Consider the following 13,332-nt stretch of genomic DNA (forward strand, 5'->3'; position numbering starts at 1 on the left):
AGTCTGAAAAGCATGTACTATTAGCATTTGTCCTCCAGTGATGTAGCTGCTGCTAATCCATTCACTGTTTCTAATTCTTTGCCAGAGACATAACTGAGTGTATTTCTGTGGCAGCTGGTCAAGCATGAGTATTCCGTCTGTGGTCCTAGAGCTGAGTGATGCTAAATGACCCTAACAGACATGGTGTTTCATGTTTTCCTCACTATGTTGTGCTCAGGAGAAAACCAGAAAGTGGAAAACATAAATCCAAGCAAGTTAAAATCACTCTTTATAATTCTGTCAAAAGGCTTCACATGTCTTAGTCTGGCATCTTGACCTATTAACGTAAGCATTCCATTTTAGAAACCTGGTCTATGGCATTGAAATATTTCATATTAATTAAACACTTTGGCTGTGACATCTTTTTACTTTAACTAAATGATCTGGACCTCTTCAGCAATGAGGACAAAAGTTGCTTTTGTTTTTGTTTAAAAAGCTGTGCTAGATACCAATGCTTTCCCTAACAGGAGTTTCTCGTTCTCCTCCTCCCCCTCCTCCTCCTCCTCCCCCTCCTCCTCTCCCTCCTCCTCTCCCTCCTCCTCCCTCTTCTTCTTTTAATCTGTTTTAATGTTTATTTATTCTCTAGAGAGAGAGAGAGAGACAGAGCACAAGTGGGGGAAGGGCAGAGAGAGAGGAAGATACAGAATCCAAAGCAGGCTCCAGGCTCTGAGGTGTTAGCACAGAGCCCGATGCGGGGCTCGAACTCACGAACTGTGACATCAGGGCCTGAGCTGAAGTCAGTAGTTTAACTGACTGAGCCACCCAGGCACCCCTCTTTAACAGGAGTTTCTAATTAAAGTTACAAGGAAATGCTTATTAAAATAGAGATTCCTGATGATTTTAACACTCACAAAATTCTAAGAACTGGTGTTTTAATATGGAGAAGGGTATTTGCTGATAAAATGGGGTTAAGCTAAAAATTAGGTAAGTAGTTATACGAAAAACCAAAAGCTACAGCATGTTTCACATTTTATTGACTCCTCAATAGGCTGCCCCCTTTGGTAGGATTTCATAATTTCCCAGAGACAAGCCATTTTTCAATAATGGGTTTTCTTCCTCCAATAAAGGTTTTGCTCAATAAAGTTATTTCTGCTTCATTTATGTTTCCTGCAAAGAGCATTCCAAATGAAAGGTTAATTTATTTGGAACTCCCAATCACCCATAAGAGGAAGTCCAAAGTTAAAAAAAAGAAGTTAATGAGTTTTCAGCACTAGTTCTATCATTATTACCCGGAAACCATAACTACTAGATAAGATCACCGATGATGGGCTCCTGGAGAGTGGCCAGTGCAGCTATGCTGAAGAGTGCTTGCTTTCAGGCTCTGCCTGGGCATGTGAAGGGAATGAGCACCAGTGTGACATTCAGGCAGCTGCTGGGTGACAAGAGTAGGTAAGTGAGTCACAAGTTGGGAAGGTTAGAGAAAATGCCTCAAAGAATGTATAAGCTCTGCCACCAGTTGAGCTTCAGATTTCTGTCTCAAAAATGTGGCCTAAATATAAGCAAGTTGAGATGCAAACAGAAAGTGAGCCAGGCTGGGAAACAAGGACTTTGAGATACAGGAATCTTAGAAGCCGAAAACAGTGACAGCATTCAAAAGCTGTTGAGAAAAATGAAAATCGAAAGATGAATACGCAACATAGAAGGTATCATTGTATTATCATTACAGTTTTCAGGGAAGCAAGAGAGTGACTGAAAGCACACTGGTTTGGGAAACAAAAGATCCAGGTTTCCCCCCAGCTGTTACCAACGGACCCTAAAACACCTGGCAAGGTAAATAAGTTCTCTCTGAAAGGAAATGGTTGAGCTAAATGATTTCTAAGGTCCTTTTGAAGTGTAATTGATATTGATATTCTAACCCATGCCTTGGTTATACAGAGTGACTGTCATCGATACGTCAACGTCACCTTTTAATTAATGGAAATGTGTATATCTTCTTGTCCTTATTTGTCTGTACTAATGAACTGTCAGGGGTATTAACCAAACTGAAATGAATTCACAACAAAATCAATTACTTTTTGACACTATTTTCTCATTTAACTCTTCTATTAATGTTGCCCAACCTTAATTTACTTTTCCTTTTTCTTATATTTTTCTTCATAAGTAATACATATTATTTATTTCCATCTAAAATCTAAATGTACAAAACTGAACTATAAGTATGCAGACCAAAATATTATGTCCTTCCTGTTCTGGAAATGCAGTCTAGATAAAGAATACATTTATAGCATTGAGTTTGATTAGGCTAGTGCTTGCCCAAAGCCTTAGCTTGGTGAAGAAGAGGCAGGATTGAGAGTGGGATGACGGTGGGGAAGAGAGACATGACTCACAATATTTATTTAGTTTGTCATAAATTCCCAAAGCATAAAAATATCCCATTACCAAAGGTTTGTAAGATCTACATGGCTAAGGAAAAAGGAATGTCTTGGGGTCATGCCATTAATTGTGAATTCTCTTTCTGTGCATCAACTTGGATCAAAATAGTCAAATTTAGAGATAGAGACATAAAAAGAAATTTGTGTTTTTTTGAGACCAGTAATGTATAGAAAGGAACATTTTTTAACTTACACCATTTACCCTCTCCTTCTGAAAGGTGTGAATCAGGGCTTTAATAGGAAATCCCAAATGAATGTTAAGCTCCTCTTTGCATCTAAGAAATGATGGTAACATATTCCTAACAATGCGTCAACCAACAGTGGGAGGATTCTAAGGGGTGTGGGGGGGAACTTGGAAGTCAAGTTCTTAGAGTGGTTTTCTATTATTTTGGTGGCAGCACAGATGGATCTCTTAAAATATTAGAGCAGGGCCCCATATCTTGTTACAAGTTTTGTGGCATCTTAAAACCCAAGATTCTTTCTGCAATTGCCTAAAATTAAACTATTAAAAACAAATTTCTTTTGTGTGTGAACTTTATCTTGGGGCCCAGAAACTCTTTTTAAATCTAAATACTCCTGGGGCACCTGGGTGGCTCAGTCGGTTGGACATTCAACCTGGCTCAGGTCATGATCTCGTGGTTGACAAGTTCAAGCCACGCATCAGGCTCTGTGCTGACAGCTCGGAGCCCGGAGCCTGCTTCGGATTCTGCGTCCCCCTCTCTCTCTGCTCCTCCCCTGACCCTGCTCTGTCTCTCACTGTCTCAAAAATAAAATGAACATTAAAAAATTTTTTTAAAAATCTAAATACTCCTATGACAGACAGCATAAGACTATATTAATCATTCGTATATTTCTAGGGATCGATTAAATTTCTGAAGAATTTAAGAATAAGATGTGAAAAGGGACAAGTATATTTTGATGTGGAAGAGAATAAGCCAGAGTTTGGCTTCCCTGAAACCCTTTTCTGTTTATCTCAAGGAAAACATTATGTCTTACAATGTTGTCATAGCATTTTGCATGTAACATATTGTAATGTTAAATATATAACACGTACTATAGTAATATGTTCTCATATTTGTATGTCCCATGTTAGAAATGATGAGCTCAAGGATGGAAACCATGCCTTTATACCTACTCCTACCCCCAATCCCTAGCTCAGTTACTGGCTGGCACATAGAATGTGTGCAATAATTGCTTATTAAATCTTAGGCATTATGTTTATTTTACACCCTTTTTTAAATAGTTTAAACCTATTTTATAGCAGAAACATCTGTTAAAATTTACTCCAACATCTAGAGTAAAATAATTTCACTCTTTCTAAGGTCAGTGTTAAAATCTATCAGTATGAGTATTGCAGCCTAAGTCTTCATCATAATTTGACTTTGGTTTCTAAGATCAGATATATGCACAAACTTTAGTCCTCCAAGTTTCTGGAGTAGGAATTTATAAAAAAGAATGTAACTACTTCCCAAAACCACCTCTCTGCTATATGCTGTATATGTTCTTGCCGGTCAATTTCATCCTTAGAATTAGAAATGTGACTGGGGAGCCTGGGTGGCTCAGTGTGTTGAGCATCTGACTTTGGCTTGGGTCATGATCTGATGGTTTGTGGGTTCGAGCCCCGCGTTGGGCTCTGTGATAACAGCTCAGATCCTGGAGGCTGCTTCGGATCCTGTGCCTCCCTCTCTCTGCCCCTCCACCACTCACTCTCTGTCTCTCAAAAATGAATAAATGTTAAAAAAAATTTTTTAAATGTGACTAACATGACAGCAAAATCAAGGCCACTATCAGTGGAGAAAGCCCCATTTGATGCTGAGAGAAATGCTTATTGGGCAATGAAGTTAATGAGTGGGAAGGATCACTTAGGGCATAAGTAACAGAAACCTTTTTAAATAAAATTAAAAACAAATTTAAAACTGTTAGTAACTAGTATTACTTGGTGATTCTAATGTAAATGCATATTAAAATACTTCCAAAGCAATTTCTCTGAGCAAGTCAAAACAACTAATGAACGTTAGAGTATGGATTCTCAAAACGTCACTATGAGAACTTTGAAAATTAGGAAATTAAGTGTGAAAGAAATGAGGAATAACTTGTCCCATGTCAGTGGTTTTGCCGGAACAAAGTCCTTAGTCCCCATCTCTTCTGATGGAATCAGTTGAACTCTTGCTTTCCAGTATGAAAGGAACTTCCAAAGGAAGTTTAATCTGATACTGTTAACAGGAGCATGGCTCTGAATAGTCCTAACATTTTTTAAAAACACAACTTCTTGGTATTTAAAATGATTAGGTGTAGAAGCAAAACGTTGAACAACTCAACATATTCTGAAGTCCCTGTGCTGGAACATGGCGCAGCATTTTTAAGTTTATAATCCCCGTTTAATCATTTAGTCGAGATGTTTTTGTCAAGCATCATATGCTGTGTGTCAGAGCCTATGTTCGGCACTAAGAATATGAGAGACTGAAACAGCCCCCTTCCCTTATAATCCAGAGAGAGTAGACAAGAGCAAGTAACGCCACAAACAACCAGCGATTGCATTTCTGAAAAGAGCAGAAATTAGGGTACCAAGAGACAATGTGTTAGCTCCCCAAGCCTCGGCCACTGGGTCCAGGAGAGGCCTGTGTCAGGTGGGGCTCCTACTAAAGTAACAGTGACTGCCCTCACTGGAGGAAATGGGTTTGGAGGAAAAACTCTTAGTTACTCAAACAGTGTCTTAGATGTGGTAGCTGTGCAAACAAAAGGACACCAAACACAACCAGGAAAAACAAAAGGCTAAAAATGCAAAACTATCCAACAAGAAATACAAATATATTTAAATACACAATCAAAAAAACCGCTAATACTAACATGCTGTGTTCTTACCCCTATTGTTCCAAAACTTTCAGGCTTTCTTCTCATCTTTTTCTTGCACAGGTGTGTCCATATCCATTTGATCAGGTACCAGAGAGACTTGGGGCTCGGGATGACATTGAAGGGAGTGGGCAGAGTACCTCCTTCTTCGAAATAACTCATCCAAAGCTTTGTTCGAGCAAACTTCCATTCTATATCTGCATGGTCCTGAATGGGAGAATATGACAACTGCTGACAGGTTTCTTAATTACTAAGGTGAGATAAACCTCACAGGGAGCCTGTAACCTGACTTGGAGCAGCTCTTGTAATATTAATTAAATTGCTTATAGAAACAAGACTGACTCCTCGAGGTAGTCATCTAAACATTTCAGAGGATGGTTTACCCTGGTAAAGAGTCACAGCAGTCTTGTCAGTTTTTATCCTTCCTTCTTCCATGAAACAGACGTCTAAAAGAATTCCATGTTAAAGAGCCTGCAGTGATCAGTTACGACTTGAAGACGAAATTTTCATTTCCTGCACTGCAGGCTTACATTAGCCCAAGTGCACTAGATTCTGACCACAAATAGACCTTCTTATCTTCCCCGAGGCCTTGAATCCCGGTCTAGGTCAGTGTCACCTTCATGGATGCTCATGGCTTAGCCTTCTGGTGTTTCCAGGAAAAGTCTTAGTTGGTGTGTTTCTATGTGAATTATTCTTGTCCACCTTTAGGCAACAGGCACAAATTCGGACAGAAGCTCCTCTAACAAATGTAGAATGGGGCCTCTGACATGGCACCAAACCCTGACATAGCCTTGTCCAAATAGCACCAGACAGGTCTGTGGTTAGTGGCTGTTTGCAACCCTTCATAATTTATTAATCATTCCACTTTATTAACCTCCTAGAAAAAATCAGAACATTTGTGGCAATTAGAGATAGGGCAGCCAGTCCCCTCTTAAATTAGCCACAAATCTGATTGAAGCAGAAAATCTGGGAAGTAGGAGGTGGTAGAAACTAGGCATATCAAAATAGTTCATTTTAACCCATTGATATTGTAAGGAAGAACTCAGATTTTAGAGTGGGAGAATCACATTAGACCATGCTTCATTCTAATATTCTTAAATGGTTGTGTGCTAATGAATGCATGTGTTGCATATACATTTCTACCCTGAGCAATAGAGATTTTCATCTAGACACTGGACAGATTGTGCTTTCAACAGGAATCAGCATATCCAGAAACTGTGTGGCATTCACTGTGTGCTTTGTGTCAAATGTTTGACTGGAGGGACTGATCAATAGACAGAAGCAGAGGAGCTCCGGTTTCACCCCCCTATCCTCTCCTCTTCCTCTCCTCGAGTTCTCTTTCTGTTTCTTTCTAAACAAGCTTATAGATCCTGCATTAATGAAGAAAAGTATATATTGTTTGCTGTAGTCGTGGAGGATGGGAGTCAAGAGAATTAGCTTAAGTGAATAAAAACATAGTCACTTTGATAAAGAGTTGGCCTGTGAGTAGATTCTGCTCCTTCTGATTCTTAAGGAATCACAAATTAAGGATTATGCTAACCTCATTGTGTTCTCTTATTGCTATCACAAAGCAGACTTCCTGGGGCGCCTATGTGGCTCAGTTGGTTAAGCGTGCAATTCTTGGTTTTGGCTCAGGTCATGATCTCATGTTTCTTGAGTTCGGGCCCTGAATCTGGCTCTGTGCTGACAGTGCGGAGCCTGCTTAGGATTCTGTCTCTCTCTCTCTCTCTCTCTGCCTCTCCCCTGCTGGCTCTCTATCTCACAAAAATAAATAAATAAACTTAAAAAAAAAAAAGGTAAACTCTTTCTTTGTTCTTGGTTTGGGATTCTGAGAGGGTCTACAACAAATTCTATGGTAGGAAAACTAGAAGTGAAATGTTATATGTTGGTGATGACTAAAACCACCTCTGTTATCCAAGTGAAAATCAAATAGTTGGCATGTTCTTGCTTCAAGGAGGCATTATGCACAGGATTATGGGAGCTACACCTGTCTCAGGTTATCTATGCCTGCTCTCTTCTTAAGTAGTTTTAGAGTTTAAGCTAAGCAAAAACAGAGCTTTGAAGATCATTCTCACCTCTTTAAAAATCATCTAGAAAGATAAACCCTAAAAGCAGTAAAAACAAAAAAAAGTCATACTATCCTTAAGTAATGTTCTCTTCTTGATGAAATCAATCCGTTTGATATTTTATAGGATATAAATTGTATATACAGCTTCTCTGTATATAGCTTGATAATTAGAGTCTTTCTAATTTTTTTTAGAAGGGTGGTCTGAAAAATAGAATCTACGTTTTGCAAATACACTGACCAGAATAATACAGAACTTCTAAGGAAATACATAGGGAGTATCTTAAAAAATCCTCACTTGCAAGATGCTTAAGTGAAGCCCCATAATTTGGATATTCACCTGCAAATCCTAGGACCTAGGTATACCCAGCACTAATACTTTGTTTATGAATCAGAAAATAAAAATCATCTATTTTTATGTTTTATGTAGTTTTTCATCTGTGACAGGTATCTTGCCCCACAGAGACAGTTTCAGTAAAATTCAGAATGCTGTTTCTCAAAGTAACAATAATAACACTCTGGTGGTTTAGAAATAGATTCAAAGATGCAATATAATGGTAGTTATTTAAGGAGAAAATTATAGTTATAAATTATTCTTATAAAATGCTATTTGATTCAGGTATAAATATGAAAGACTTAAGTGTATTTCATTCCAATATGGGTTTGTTTAGTTGCTATTGCTAATGGCCACCGGCGTGTATGTAAGTTCAAGAGGATAAAGAACTTTGTCTTTCTCATTCATTGTTGTATTTCTAGTTCATAGAATAGTACTTGGTAATAGAATAGAATCATTCTATTCAAATGAATTCTTATTCATTTGCTGAATGAATGAATGAAAAGTAAACTAAATTGTTTAGATTCTAGAGTTTCAAATAAACATATATGGTATTGTGTGCTCTGCTGTAGAATTCAGGGTTACCCATACCTTGCTTTTTCTGGATTTAAGAAACCAAAAATACTGTAGATTTTCCCCTCAGACTCTCCTCTAGGCTAGCTTTTGTATCTTGCCAGGCTGGCATAAGTTTGTTTATACCAAGATCGTAGGTTAAATGGACAGAGACAATGCAAAGTCCAAAGGGCGCTACACAGAGATGAGCCACTTGTACGTAATTCATACTTCCCTTGTGCTTTCGTAGCCAATGACTGCCTAGCAAGACAGATTTACTTTATTTTATAATCATCCATAATATGACAAAACTAGATTAGTTTGTAGCTAAATATGGTATAATACTGTTTAGAAACTTCCAATTAACCATTTATATTATAATTCTGTTCTGTCCCATCAATAGCCAATTACAGGCTGTATTCCTTATGATAAATAAGATAGAGTGTGGCTAGGAACAACACATTCTAGGGGGGGAATATTGAATTAAAATAAAGTTATTCAACTTACAGCAATGAGTTGGTATGAATTATTCATCATAGCTATTAACATGTTGAGTAGGACCACCAGAGAGATGACATTGTATGTCCCAAACATCGTGGCACCAACAAACTCAGTGAATTCATGCTGTGCTTTGACATTGGTCACATATAAATTGATGAGCCCAAATATTGACCAAAATAGGGACTGGAGTGTCTCAAATAACCTGTAATAAAGATAAAGTGACACTAATAGCTATATTAATAGAACAATTATACAATAAGGTATAACAATAGAACTTGATTCCTATTATGTATATTTGCTTAATTAAAAAAATAAACTTAATAAAAAGTATTGAAGAATTACTAAATTAAACTTAATAAAAATTAAAGAAAGTTGTTTCCATCATATAGGATAAGTAGTATACTTAATTTTCCTAGTTTTACCTAATTTTCCCAAGAGCTTTGAAAGCTGTTTAGTTTCCTAGAGCAGGGACAACAAATCTGACCCTCAGACTGTTTCTGTATGGCTCCTGAGTTAAGAATGGCTTTTGCTTTTCAAATGGCTGGGAAAAAGAAATTCAGAAGAGCTACTTTGTGTCATATGAAAATTTTATAAATTCACATTTCAATGTCCAAGGATCAATAAAGTTTTATTGATACACAGCCATGCTCATTTATTGATGGATTGTCTATGTTTGTTTTTTGTGTTGAAATGGCACAGGTGAGTAGTTGCAATAGAGAACATATGGCCCACATAGTTAAAATATTTGCTATCTTTTTCATAGAAAGCTTGCTAACCAGTGTCTTAGGGCATTCAGTGATGCCAATAAATGATCAATAAATGATATATCCTCAAGCTGAGTCTTTGAAAAATATCAATTCTGATTTTGCTTTTCAGTTGTAGAAGGATTGAAAATAATGTTATCACTGGATTTCCACAATTATAATTAAAATTGGGTATAGTGAATCCTGTAAGATGTCAAGTGTCAGCATGCTCAGATAATAAGATGTGCTATTTTTTTCTATTTCAGGGAACATTTAATTCATCCCTGTCAATGAATGAACTCTAAGTAAGGTTTCCTTAACTTAGTCCAAGAAGCAGGATAAGATGAAAAGTGTCTGAACCTAAATGAGGGAGTGTTGGTTTCAGTAGGATGGTTGTAACATCTTAATATAATGTAATAAAAGATAATGGAACTTTTAAACTCTTTGACAAATGGCTAAAATAAGACCCTAGTCATATTATGTTGTAAAAATGAAAGCAAAAACTAGTCTCATATCTGGCCTGGTGACTAAGAAGATAGGATGTCAGGGGTCAAGTGACCCAAGGAAAGCCAATTCATATGAGGCCAGGGGTTAACGGCCTGGATTGACATGAAAAAGGTAACCCTACACTATCAGATTTCCTCTCTATGAAAATTTATCTTAGCAATATTAACAGAATGAGATAGTTGCCAAAGGGGGCTGAAATGACAGAAGTTATGATGGAGACTCAGGGCCATTGGAATTATACAAAGCCAAAGTTTGAGACAGCACAAACTAAGGGACAAAGAACTGAAGATAAATAAATAAGCCATGTAATAATTAAACACTGAAGAAAATATGCACAGAGTAGGTGACTCATGTTAGCACCGGTTTTCGCAGTCAATGATCTTGTGGTCCAGTTCTTTGTCATCTCCTGCCCTTCCTGAAGCCTTGCGTTCTGCCCTTGCTAAGATCAACCCTTTTTCAGAGGATCAAAGGGCTGTACCTCTGTACATGGCTCTTGGACCAAATCCCTGCACTTGCAACCATCCATGAGTTTCTGGTCTGTATAACTAGGAGAATCTAAGGGTATCCTAATTGACATTCAGGGTTTCTTTTCTCAAATTTATTTGCTTTTTTTTTCTTAAAAGTAAATAATTTCACTTTTTTAATTTGTATAATTAAGTTTTAATTATAGGATATGAAATGTAATTATGTATTGATTTATTTTGCTATAGCTATTCAACAATGGAGCAAATTATCATAAAATGATAAGGAGACTGATCTGATCCATCTCAGTCAGACTTTGTCTTGGCAGCAGGGATGCGCATGTGAGGAGGTGGCCATGTATTCTTCAAGGGCAACCTACATGTCAGGTGCTAACACTATCAGGGCAAGTTTAATCTAATTCATTGGCCCTAGGCAAAAGCTACTCTTAAGTTATTCTTTGAAAACTTCCTCAGGAAGTACGTAAATTTGACCCAAGGCCATAAGTTCCTTATTTTTAGTAACTTTAAGGACAGTTTCTAAAATTAATTACTGTGTCATTTGGGTTCAATGTGAAATAACTTTGTCCTTTCTTTCTAAATGGTGTATATTCTCACTGTGAATATACAAATGTAATTCAGATGGTTTTCCCCTGACATCAGTAGCAGTTCAGAGACAGAACTAGAAATTACATAATGTAAGTGCTATAATAAATTATATAAAATGCCACATAAATCCCATATCAGTTGCTTTTTTAAATGTTCAGATAGAAACAGTGATGTAGAATAAATGGATGGTTATGGTTGAATAATACTGATTTGCTTCTGTCTAAATAAGAAATACTATTAGAGAATATTAGCAAACCCTTTGGCAAAACATTTATTTAGATTTTTAATTAGACTTTGAAAAGAAGATTAAAAATAAGACATTTTGTGATTAATTCTGGATTTAGTCCCTGTTTTTCTTTTCTTCAGTGAAATGAATCAGAAGTGAGATTTGCAGAATAGTTCCACTTATCCAAAATATATATACTTGACCTCAGTTGTAGCAATTTCTTACTTGACACATCCCCAAAGGCAAGGGAATTAAAAGCAAAAATGAACTATTGGGATCTTATGAAGATAAAAAGCTTCTGCACAGCAAAGGAAACAACCAACAAAACTAAAAGGCAATCAATGGAATGGGAAAAGATATTTACAAATGACATATCGGACAAAGGGCTAGTATCCAAAATCTATAGAGTTCACCAAACTCCACACCTGAAAAACAAATAACCCAGTGAAGAAATGGGCAGAAAACATGAATAGACACTTCTCTAAAGAAGACATCCGGATGGCCAACAGGCACATGAAAAGATGTTCAATGTCGCTCCTCATCAGGGAAATACAAATCAAAACCACACTCAGATATCACCTCACGCCAGTCAGAGTGGCCAAAATGAACAAATCAGGAGACTATAGATGCTGGCGAGGATGTGGAGAAACGGGAACCCTCTTGCACTGTTGGTGGGAATGCAAATTGGTGCAGCCACTCTGGAAAGCAGTGTGGAGGTTCCTCAGAAAATTAAAAATAGACCTACCCTATGACCCAGCAATAGCACTGCTAGGAATTTACCCAAGGGATACAGAGGTACTGATGCACAGGGGCACTTGTACCCCAATGTTTATAGCGGCACTCTCAACAATAGCCAAATTATGGAAAGAGCCTAAATGTCCATCAACTGATGAATGGATAAAGAAATTGTGGTTTATATACACAATGGAGTACTACGTGGCAATGAGAAAGAATGAGATATGGCCCTTTGTAGCAACGTGGATGGAACTGGAGAGTGTGATGCTAAGTGAAATAAGCCATACAGAGAAAGATACTGTATGTTTTCACCCTTATGTGGATCCTGAGAAACTTAACAGAAACCCATGGGGGAGGGGAAGAAAAAAAAAAGAGGTTAGAGTGGGAGAGAGCCAAAGCATAAGAGACTCTTAAAAACTGAGAACAAACTGAGGGTTGATGGGGGGTGAGAGGGAGGGGAGGGTGGTTGATGGGTATTGAGGAGGGCACCTTTTGGGATGAGCACTGGGTGTTGTATGGAAACCAACTTGACAATAAATTTCATATATTGAAAAAAATACATACACTTATAGATTAATTAAGCCATAGTATCAAGACCTTGGTGTTTCTTATTTATATTTTTGTGTAATTATTCTTTTATTATATGGATTAAAAAAAAGAATCTAAGTTAACATTTTAAAGCCACTGCTTCTAGAAATGTTCCCACAATTAGTGATTCCCAAGACTATTGATGGCAAGATTACCCACTGATTGAAAAGTCATTAGCTGCATTACCTCTCAGACTTCCTTTATATAACAACTATTTTACTAATTCTTTGGTGAGATAAGAACAGAAAGGTTTGGAATGTAATGCCACACTTAATAAAATAATACTTAGCATAATATCCTAGTTGACTAAAGCCTGGCAATTTCTATGGTTGATGCTATAACACTGCTTTCCAAAGGTAACATTTTTGCCTCTTGCCCTTTAAAGGTATTTCTCAATCGCTACTTTTAAAAATTAGCTCGTTCTCCAGTTAGATACTTACAACTAGAGAGAAAGAACAAGTAAAAAGGTAATGTACTCCACAGTTGAGGTTTCCCTCTATCCTTTGAAATAAAAACAATGAGGATACATAAATTAATATAAGACACATCTGAATATTTTAGTCTTCGTTTATAAGGAATAATGTAATATTAAAACAAATAATGTATGGGCTCAGTTGCCCAGTTCCAATTTTGAGGAATATATATGAAAGGAGTTTTTTTAAATGAGACAATATCTGTCCAAACCCATTCCTCTCTCCTCATAGGAGAGTCCCTTAACAAGAGACTATTAATTTCAAATTGTATGTAGAATAA

General features: G+C 37.1%; 1 protein-coding gene across 2 annotated transcripts in view; it reads right to left on the minus strand.

Moving 5' to 3' along the window:
• TRPC4 (transient receptor potential cation channel subfamily C member 4) overlaps nucleotides 1–13,332 on the minus strand; it is a 197,270-nt gene that overhangs the window by 12,151 nt on the left and 171,787 nt on the right. For both annotated transcript variants that reach the window (XM_042903570.1, XM_042903497.1), the window contains exons 7-8: nucleotides 8,720–8,915; nucleotides 5,274–5,468 (exon numbers count right to left, since the gene is read on the minus strand). In XM_042903570.1, the coding sequence (XP_042759504.1) occupies nucleotides 5,274–5,468; nucleotides 8,720–8,915 (391 nt within the window). The remainder of the gene's footprint in view (nucleotides 1–5,273; nucleotides 5,469–8,719; nucleotides 8,916–13,332) is intronic.

The sequence above is a fragment of the Panthera leo genome, chromosome A1 (genome assembly GCF_018350215.1).
Source record: "Panthera leo isolate Ple1 chromosome A1, P.leo_Ple1_pat1.1, whole genome shotgun sequence".
In the NCBI taxonomy this organism is placed as follows: domain Eukaryota; kingdom Metazoa; phylum Chordata; class Mammalia; order Carnivora; family Felidae; genus Panthera; species Panthera leo.